Source organism: Neolamprologus brichardi, chromosome 23 (assembly GCF_056152115.1).
Source record: "Neolamprologus brichardi isolate AB-2024 chromosome 23, ASM5615211v1, whole genome shotgun sequence".
NCBI lineage: Eukaryota > Metazoa > Chordata > Actinopteri > Cichliformes > Cichlidae > Neolamprologus > Neolamprologus brichardi.
In genome coordinates, this window is record NC_142125.1 from 21,588,141 (window position 1) to 21,598,647 (window position 10,507).

Here is a 10,507-nt window from a genome sequence, read left to right on the forward strand (position 1 = left end):
GGCCTTGAATGTCACAGAGTATCACAGAGATGGTGAACTGCTGTGATGTGTGCAGTACTCACCAGAAACGACAGAACAAAGAGCCACTACATCCACATAGTGTTCCAGAAAGACCCTGGCAGAAGATAGGTGTGGACCTATTTACCTTTGACCAGCAGGAATATCTCCTCTTAGTGGATTACTATTTCAAGTTCATTGAGGTTGAGTGGCTGAAGTCAGACACAAGAAGTGCAACAGTTATCACTCATCTTAAGTCACAATTTGCCAGACACGGAATTCCTGAAACGGTGATTTCAGACAACGGACCACAGTTCAGCTCCTGTGAATTCCAAGACTTTGCAAAAGAGTGGGAGTTTTGTCACAACACTACGAGTCCCCACCATTTAGAGTCAAACGGAATGGCAGAGAGAGGAGTACAAACAGTGAAACTCTTGTTAAAAAAGGCAAAAGCCGAGGGGAATGACCCGTATCTATCATTGATGAATCTGAGGAGTACACCGTTGGAGGACATTGGAGCGTCACCAGCCCAGCTGCTAATGGGTCTACGCATAAGGACAAGACTTCCAACAACATCGCAAAGATTGAAACCCCACATGGTCACTAAGACAGTGCAGCAGTTGTTAGAAACAAGACAACAGAAACAGAGAGAATACTTTAACCAAGGAACCAAAGCACTTCAGCAACTGCAGGTTGGTGACACTGTCAGAATGTGGCAACAGGGTGTATGGAATCCAGCTCAGGTGACAGGTTTATCTGAACATCGAAGATCTTATGTTGTTCAGATGCCTGATGGACAGACATATAGAAGGAACAGAAAATTTCTAAGGCAGTCAAGGGACAATCAAAACGTGACACAGCAAAATGTGTGTGATAAAACACAGCGACAAAGTGAGATGGACATGCAAAGTAGAAATGTCACTCCCACAGAGTTACCAAGTTCCCCACCCAAAACTGCGAGTGGACGTATTGTTTCCAAGCCCAGAAGGCTTATTGAGGAATAAAATGAACATTATGTTTCGAGTATATGCTTTGACTAAAAAAAAAGAAAAAAAAGAAAAAAAATGGGAAGAAAAAATGTTCACTAGAGAGAAATGTGAGTATGCCAAGAAGCATTTTTTTTCTCCCTTTCTTTTTTTTCCACTGGTCATGGGCCTTGAATGGTGTTGTGACTTACTTTGTTGTTTGCCCCTGTTGTTGAAAGAAAAAAAGGGGGGGGGGGGGGGGATGTCATGATATGAGTGAACAGTTGTTGTTTAAGATGCAGTTCATGTGGAAGCCACCAGAGGGTGGTGTGGAGATAATAAAAAAGTGATGGCTAAAACCCAAGATGGTGTCATGTCTGCTCCCTGAAGTAATATGGTAACATCATTAACAACATTAACTATTTGTTATTTACTAGCTAATCTTATATGACTGTTCAGTACAGATATGAACCCAACAATCATGTTTTACAGTCCTGTGGTCTCAGCCTCAGATACTACTTAAATCACACAAAGCTCATGTAGAAACAAGCGAACAAAACATGTTCTTCATTTCTGTCAACCACACGTTTCCAGCTATCATGGTTGCTAGGCAACCTGGGCAGCGCGACGGAGGCTAGACCGTCCCATTTCACAAGCCTCACACTTCAGGCCTAAGCGCTCTTTGTGTACGCGGCCCTTGAGGACCGTTGAGGCTGCGTACTATAAGGCTGCAGACCCTGAATTGGGATACAGCCTTAGTGTCGCTCAAACGATCTTTTCTGTGTTCGTCTTTTTCCTGTGAAGTTGTACTTTGATTTGAATATGTTGGCGAACAGAATAATCGGAACTTGTGTTTTCGGACTGAGAAATGTGTCTGGAAGAGGACCGCCGCTCTCTGCAGTTTCTGCAAGGTAAAAATGCGCAGTTAAAGCTGTTTCTGGTGAGCTGGAGCCGCATCTGTCGATATCAGCGCAAAGAAATGCATTCAAAGCTGTGAGCGAAACATTTACGCTGTTTTAGGAAATAGTTTTACTTTGCATGATTTTAGTTATATTTTTTTTTATAGTTGCGGAGCATTTTTATAATACAGAAAAAGGTCGGACTGTATTATGTGTCTGTGCGGTTCCCTTTGACACACTTTATGGTGACCTGTTGATTACATGGAGACCTTTTAATGTGAAAATCGAAACCAGAATCTCAAAATTTAGTGAACGTTTTAAAATTACAGCAGTCTAAAAATGAAGATACACGAGTTTGGCCATTTTTGTCTAAATAAAACATGTTATGGTTGAGAGTTGTTGTTGTTTTAAGTCAAAATTAAATCGTATTGAAGTCTCCACACATTGAAGTGTGCCTAAAGGTAGTTTGAAAGCTTCCCATATTAAATAAACTGTCTGTGTGCTGAAGAGATGTCAACTGAAGCTGATCGGACAGGCTGTACTTCCATGTAATTCCATGTAAAGTTGGTGTAACCTTTATTTAAGGCGTCATTAAGAAATCATTCTTATTTACAGCGGCAACGAGGGAAGAAAAGCAAAGCAGAGGTAGTTAAAGTGTAAAATCTCACCAGTAGATGTCAGTGGGTTGTAGATTGTAGTCAACGCAGTTTGTTTTCTTACCTCTTCCAATTCAAGTCAATAACCTTGGGTGTGGTGGCCACTATAAGACAACCATATTGTAGTAAGCTAAGCGCTCATTTTTGTACACTCTATATTTTAAAATATTTGAATAATGTTAACACTTAGCAATTTATTTACATCAATTAATTATGTTGGAGGATTTCACATTTTTACTTACCAGTCACCTCAAAAACTGATCGTCATTCATCTGTACTGTGAAGTGTGTACATGTCAGATTTGACTGGAGGAGTCTGTAAAACTTTGTGAAACGAGTCAGATAAAAGTCGATGCGGCAGTAAAGGTCACTTCTGACCACTGACAGTGATACTGAGATGATTTTATTAAGGATATGTTTAACATTTCTGTCAATAAACACAGCTGTTTTTCCCCAACGTATGCTGGCGTTAGCTAACGTGAGTGAAACGTTCTTTTAAGTGGATCTAAAGTTGTTGGGTGCTTAGCGAATAAACTCTCATGTGTGGAAATGTAATCGAACTGTTTATCAGAGGGAAAGCGTGATTGTTAGGATGCTTGAGTCAATCATTAGCATGTTAGCCTATAATCAGTTTTAGTTGTTGGCTCATTGTTAGCTGTCCAGAGGGTCACATGTCTAATCTTCTGACATTAAGTAACTGTGGCAGAGAATAAAAAAGCATGTTTAGTGTGTTTGCATCCTGCTCTCAGTTCAGTTCAGCAGCTGAAGCTTAAGGTGAGGAGGAAGAGGATGCTTTACTCAGATGTGTTGTCTCTTGTTCTTCACATTTTCACTCCTTTGGTTTTTTGCCTCAGATGATAAAATATATGTATGATCTTTTATATCTTGAGTGTGATGGTGGAGGTAGGAATTTAAATTTGCCTCCATGCCTATCTGTTCTCTTTTCTTCTTTCTTTTGCGCACTACAAATGTTGCTGGTCCTTAGCTACATACATAAAACATAATTAGTTTATGTTCTATTATCAGAATACAACAGTTTGTTTCAAGACTTATCCCAAAAGGTTGATTCTGTTCATCTGGACGTAGCGTTTTCAGTGGGAGAAACATTTCGTCACTCATCCAAGTGACTTCTTCAGACTTAGCTGACTGCAGGTTTCCCCAATCTTATAAACAGTACATTTGCACAATAACTGAAACTAGCCCATTGAATGAACAATGGACTGTGAGGTCAGTTTCTTGGTCATTAATATGCAAATTGTCATGACCATTGATCAACAACCACCAATTAAAACCCACTGATCAAAACCCACTGATCAAAGCCCACTGATCAATGGCCATGAGTACCACTCACAGAGAGTCATGGCAATCCTCCTGGCACTTAACAGCGTACACTATATTACTCTGTGCCAGGGGACCCGATCCTTGGGGTGGAACAATTTTTGATCACATACCTGAATCACTTGGTGTATTCCAGGGTAGGATAACAAACTCCTCTCTTCCAATTCTTCCATGTACAAATTGGCCACGATGGGTAAAACTGGGGAACCCGTGGTACACCCATGTTTCAGCCTGTAGTGCTGACCACTGTATGTAAAATATATGGAATGAAGACACAGTTCCAAGAGTAAAGAATATATGTACCAAAGATACATAAACAGGGAGTGCCATTAAGACCAATTGTCTGCTTGATCAACTTGGTCACCTATAACATCTCAAAGTTTCTAGCTTAGATCCTCAGGCAGCTCTGAACATCACATCCAGAACACCTTTTTTATTTTTTTTGAGAAGTTGAGAAAGATGAAACAATGGTCTCGTACGATGTTACATCTCTTCACCTGTGTTCTTGTCACTGGATCAGTGGAGGTAGCTCGTAAGAGATTACAGGATGCAATTTTTTTAAAGTTGAAATATTGATACATCAGTTGTTTTTGTTTCTGGTCCTCAGCTGTATGTAATGGTCTGTTTTGGAGGGTTTTGTTTGTTTTTTCTGTCCTTTCTGTGTATGTGTATTTCTTTAATTTAATAGCAGCTTTCATGAAATTCAGGACAGATGCACAAAATCTGCTGCCACTGCTTTAGCTGAGTGAGTTAATTTGTCATGGAGCTTCCAGGTCAGGCACTTGCTGGCTGTGTAGTGACGCGTGGTTGAATTTCTGTCCCTGCAGATTTCAGCACAGTAAGTTTGAGGAGTTCAGGCAGCCCGCATCCTCAGGCCGACCTGAGACCTCCAGCGCCAAATCCCTGATGGACATCGGGACCCGCCGGATCTTCAATGAGGACCATGACCTCTTCAGACAAAATGTGCGGCGCTTCTTCCAAGAGGAAGTGGTGCCTTACCACAAAGAGTAGGTGGAAGTTTGATGACCTACCAAGAATTATTAAAATAAGCCTTTAATAGCTTTACTTCAACTGTTTTTTGTTGCAGGTGGGAGAAGGCGGGTCAGGTGAGCAGGGAGGTGTGGGAAAAGGCTGGTGAGCAAGGTCTGCTGGGAGTAATGACACCAGAAGAGCATGGTGGCATAGGAGGAGACCTGTTTTCTGCAGCTGTCACATGGGAGGAGCAGTGAGTTGTCCTTCAAACCACTGTTCAATATCTGAAGCTATTCGCCGACATTCAGAGAGACTGAAATATTTTAGCAGTGAGTTCCAGCTGAGATGTGATTTTAAAAACACAAGAAAGAGAATTAAGCTTTTTCCAAGTGAGGACATGTGATCGATCCATTGCTGCAGTGCTGCAGGTTTTTTTTTATCCAGGTATGATTTTACCACTTCAGAAAGCTTGGAGAACTGTTGCTCAATACCATTTTAAAAAAAACAATCACAAGAAAGTAGCTTTAGTGATGATGACCAGTGTATTTGCCAGATAGTCAGCTATCTCTTCATCCTTCATCTCATCTCCGCTGTCTGCACCACTACAGAATGTATTGCAACTGCACAGGCCCAGGTTTTGCGCTGCACTCTGACATCATCATGCCCTACATCGTCAACTACGGCAGCAAGGAACAGATCAAACACTTCATCCCAAAGATGACCGCTGGGAAATGTATCGCTGCCATCGCCATGACTGAGCCAGGAGCAGGCAGGTCAGGACTCAATCACAGATGTAACATCAAGAAATCAGCACACATCATATCAGGTAGCTTCAGTGACTCAGCTCCTCTATTTTTTTTCCAGTGACCTTCAGGGTGTGAGGACGTATGCCAAGAAGGACGACAGTGACTGGATCCTCAACGGCAACAAGGTACTGAGTCAAGACTTCAAAATTATCCACTCAATTACATTTAAAGTCCAGTACTGATATTACTCCATCTGACCTCTTCAGGTATTTATTACAAATGGTTGGATGGCAGATCTGGTGGTGGTAGTGACCGTGACCAACCGAGAGGCGAAGACGGCAGCACACGGGATCAGTCTGTTCCTGGTGGAGGAGGGCATGAAGGGCTTTCACAAAGGGCGGAAGCTGGAGAAGATTGGCCTGAAAGCCCAGGTACCAGGGTCATGGAAATATATGAAGTGCCCCTACATCATTTTTATGGTCTACAAGTGTAGGTTTAACTGGTTCAGTGCTTCAAAATCAAAAAGAAGTATCTGTCTGAAACAGCTTTTGTGTCTGTGGGACGATCAGACTGCTCTGATTGTTCAGCTGAAGAAACAAAGGCAATTTTGATTGCACATATAACTCTCTTAGCTCTTTAAATTTCAAAGCTTTACTGTAAATTACAGTTTATACAAATGCATGAGGCTAAAAAGTGACAACAGAACTTGGTCATTTGTGCTACTAAGGATTTATACTTCATTACATCCTCTCACTTGTGTTTCTGGTTCTTTCAAAGGACACAGCTGAGTTATTCTTTGAGGATGTGCGCCTCCCAGCTGATGCCCTCTTAGGAGAACTCAACAAAGGTTTCTATTACCTGATGAATGAACTCCCTCAGGTGAACACAACATTTATGGCATGTTCATATCAGAAACATTTAATGCCTCCACTCAACGAGTAACTCTCCGTACCTTGAACCTGGGTGGAGATCCAGTCTGGCTGCACCCATATTTTTACAAAATGAAATACCTAAAACATCTTTATATTCATAACTTGGACCTACAGACATGTATCTTTGGATTTTTAGCCTCATCGTCCTAAATATGTTTTATCATGTGCTTGTACACATCATCTGCAGATAACGTCTCACTTGGGTTAATTTGACGTCAAACAACCTTTTCCCTTCTCTAGGAGCGTCTGCTGATTGCTGACATGGCCATAGCGAGCTGTGAGTTCATGTTTGAGGAAACCAGAAATTATGTAATGCAGCGGAAGGCTTTCAGCAAAACAGTCGCTCACCTTCAGGTCTTTATAGTAATTCTTTTGGTGAATATTTTTAGGATATTTCATGTAAGGATATAGTCTGTCCTGATGAGTTCCTATTAAAAAAGGACCAGTTTATCAAATCATCCTCCCAGTCATCATACTATCTGTTTTTTGTCTTTGCGCTCCACAGACTGTGCAGCACAAGCTAGCAGAGCTAAAGACCGAGATCTGTGTGGGTCGAGCCTTCCTGGATAGCTGCCTTCAGCTCCATGCTGAGAAAAGCCTGGATCCTGCCACGGCCTCCATGGCCAAGTATTGGTGAGTTTTTGGAGTTTACCACCTCATGATCTAAAGGCTGAGCTGTGTTGTTGTCACGCGCTGATGTACTTCATCTTATCTGAAGGGCGTCTGACCTCCAGAACAGAGTGGCCACTCAGTGCCTGCAGCTCCACGGAGGCTGGGGGTACATGTGGGAATACCCCATCGCCAAGTTAGTATCACGTAAACATTGCAACAGAGAGCTTTGATTGTTTTGGGTTTTTTTCCAGCTCATCAACACGTTTGCGTTTTCAGGGCATTTGTGGACTCGCGAGTTCAGCCTATCTACGGAGGAACCAACGAGATCATGAAGGAGCTCATCGCTCGTACCATCGTCAGCCAGAAGTGAAACTGGGTTGTTGTTTTTTGTAATCTTTTTTTTTTTTTTAAATTTAGGAATTCAGAATCTTCAGGTACAATGTAAAAAGACTGGATCTAGTGTAGCTAAAAACAACACTGGGAACGTGTCCTGATGACAGCCATGCTTTTTCAGTTAAAATTTAACAACATACTCAGAAAAAACAAAAACACAAAAACCCACAAAACTGTCAATAAAGATCTCCAGTTTAGTTTTTTTTTTTTCTGTAGATATTACACTCATATCATTATGTGAATTATTTTGGCTGTGATAGCCGTGCAGTGGAAGTGTGAATGTGAACACCAGTACGTCCACTGGTTTAATTATACTTGAAATTTTCAGATCAATAAAGGGAATAAAAGAACACTGTTTGCTCTTTGCTCTAATTCTGTAAATGTTCAACCACTGTATTCCCCTTTATGACCCTTTTAAAGAGAAGTTTTGAGCAGCAGGTGGGCGGAGCTTCTGCACTCACACGACTATATATGTAATATTAAGGATGGACATACACTGACCTCATGAGTTGAATCTTTGGACATAATAATAATAATTTTAGCATTCAGCATTGCTACAGTACACATATGACAGGAAATACAGAGAATTTTCTTTAACAAAGTTTGTCAGCAATGCCTTGTTTTAGCATTGCTAATGTGGCCAGTCTGCATCAGATTAAAGATATCTGACGTAATTTCCATTATAGGAGGTTTTCTTCAAAATCAGTGTTTGTTAATATGCACTTAAATGCCTGCTTTCATAATCTGCCACTCTCAGTTAGCGGTCTCATTCTGCTGGTATTTTTATGGTAGGGTGACCATATTTTGATTTCCAAAAAAGAGGACACTTGGCCCAGTCATGAATAATTTTAATAATACCGTTTGCTTAAAGAAAACATGAACATATTTAAATGATGTCTTCTCGGTGCAGTTAATGAATGGTGAAATAAAAAATGTCATACAGGCTTTTACAAGTCAACAAGTGCAAAAAAAAGAGGACAGTTGGTCACCCTATTTTATGGACTAAACAAATCGTTTGTATTTGTGACATTAACGTAGTTTAAAGTAGGGCTGCTCAATTAATCGAATTTTAATCTCGATTACGATCTGGGCTTTCAACGATGATTAAAAATGACTGAGCCGATTATTAGCCCCTCCCTCGTGCTTTACTCTCGCGCTGCTCCGTGTGGCAAATCGAGTGCACCTCTCCGCATTTTGAACACGTGCCACAACAATTAAGAGCAGCGGTCCCCAACCTTTTTTGCGCCACGGACCGGTTTATGCCCGACAATATTTTCATGGACCGGCCTTTAAGGTGTCGCGGATAAATACAACAAAATAAAACTAGTACCGGTACCGAAAAAAAGAAAATTTATTCATAACACACGTGAAAAGACCAAGGAAAACAGAGTAAACAATAAAAACGATAACAAAATAACGCTGAAAACCGATTAAAAACCCTGAAAACTATACATTTCACACCTGAGCCTCAACTCTCGCGGCCCGGTACCAAACGACTCACTGACCGGTACTGGTCCGAGGCCCGGGGGTTGGGGACCGCTGATTAAGAGGACCCGAGGGAAGCTCGGAAAGCTAAGCAGAAGTTATTTGGAGAGGAGAATGACTGCCATTGGTTGAAAAGAGAGGTAAAAAAAACTTCAGTGGTGTGGAAACATTATGGGTTCTCGGAGTCAGACGTGAATCAAGTAGACATAGTGTGTAAACTTTGCTACAGTGTCATAGCTGCACCACAGAGCAACACTGCAAAGTTCACTAAACATAGATGTTTACATTTTTTCATTTATTATTTATATTGCAAACATTTACACTTGGCCCAGTCATGAATAATTTTAATAATACCGTTTGCTTAAAGAAAACATAAACATATTTAAATGATGTCTTCTCGGTGCGGTTAATGAATGGTGAAACAAAAAATGTCATACAGGCTTTTACAAGTCAACAAGTGCAAAAAAAGAGGACAGTTTTATGGACTAAACAAATCGTTTGTATTTGTGATATTAACGTCGTTTAAAGGCAAATCCACGCTTTATTTGGACTCAATCATAAGCGAGACCCACCTCACATAACAACCGTACTTCTCAGGCGTTCACATTTAAAGGCACCCGTGAAACAAACTGAGTGATGCTGGATCTTATTGATTTACTGCAAAAGGAATCTGGAAGTAAAAGCTTTCAGGCCTTGTTTCAGTTTTTAAAAGAGGGGAAATTGTTTGGAAGGATTTGGGGGGGGAGGGGTTGTTTGTTTGTTTGTTTGTTTGTTTGTTTGTTTTGAGCGACGTTCCAGCCCACACTCCATACCAGTTGGTGGCAGTAATGCACCTTTCAGTTGTTTGCCAACTGAAAATAAAAATGTAGAAGAAGAAGAAGAGCGTGACGCCTCTTTGGCTGTATCCTAATTCAGGGTCTGCAGCCTTAAAGGCTGCTGTCACTACCGGATCTGTACCGGAAACCCGATCGGTACCCCGCATGCGCAAATCTTACGTCACTTCCTCTCTTTGCCAACATTGCGACATTCAATATATTTGAATGATACGGTTACGCCCAGTTAGCTCTTAGCATTTCTCAACAGCTCTGCCTCCTTTTCGACTACCGGGACATTTAAACAATGGATAATCCGTATCCGCAACAAATTCATGCTTTTCTCCTCAACAGAGAGCGTCCCCCGATTGAACAACAGCGCCGTAAAATAAGAAGAATGGTGCCTAATGACAGAGTTAATAATACAGACTTTGTAATATGTCACGTAAAGATTCAGCAGCCAGATGAAGTGTTTACTGACAATTGACAGTGATAGCGGACGTCATCATCACTATTCCAACAATCCTCTCCTCACAGACAAGCATAAACACACTCGATTATCACTAAATCAAATTTAACACACATTTGTAATGACGTTAATTCAGTTTACAATAGGGTTCATTCGCTCAGTCAGCAGGTGGCAGTATCCTCGTACACTGGGGAGTAAACTGCCATTAAACGAACAGAAGAAGAAGAAAACA

General features: G+C 41.1%; 1 protein-coding gene across 1 annotated transcript; it reads left to right on the forward strand.

Moving 5' to 3' along the window:
- The first annotated feature begins 1,595 nt into the window (after positions 1-1,595).
- Positions 1,596-7,859, forward strand: LOC148096112 (long-chain specific acyl-CoA dehydrogenase, mitochondrial-like). Its single transcript, XM_087836728.1, has 11 exons — positions 1,596-1,873; positions 4,682-4,861; positions 4,942-5,079; positions 5,435-5,599; positions 5,691-5,757; positions 5,839-6,003; positions 6,350-6,451; positions 6,745-6,858; positions 7,010-7,137; positions 7,223-7,309; positions 7,393-7,859. Exons 1-11 carry the CDS (start codon positions 1,785-1,787, stop codon positions 7,484-7,486), a joined length of 1,329 nt encoding a protein of 442 aa, XP_087692854.1. The 5' UTR covers positions 1,596-1,784; the 3' UTR covers positions 7,487-7,859.
- The last annotated feature ends 2,648 nt before the right edge of the window (positions 7,860-10,507 follow it).

What these genes read in the sequence shown, in the direction of transcription:
- LOC148096112 (XM_087836728.1), top strand. Translation starts at nt 1,785, where the DNA reads ATGTTGGCGAACAGAATAATCGGAACTTGTGTTTTCGGACTGAGAAAT. An exon ending in GTGGTGCCTTACCACAAAGA is followed by an intron (nt 4,862 to 4,941) that starts GTAGGTGGAAGT and finishes TTTTTGTTGCAG; the next exon opens with GTGGGAGAAGGCGGGTCAGG. An exon ending in TGGGAATACCCCATCGCCAA is followed by an intron (nt 7,310 to 7,392) that starts GTTAGTATCACG and finishes TTGCGTTTTCAG; the next exon opens with GGCATTTGTGGACTCGCGAG.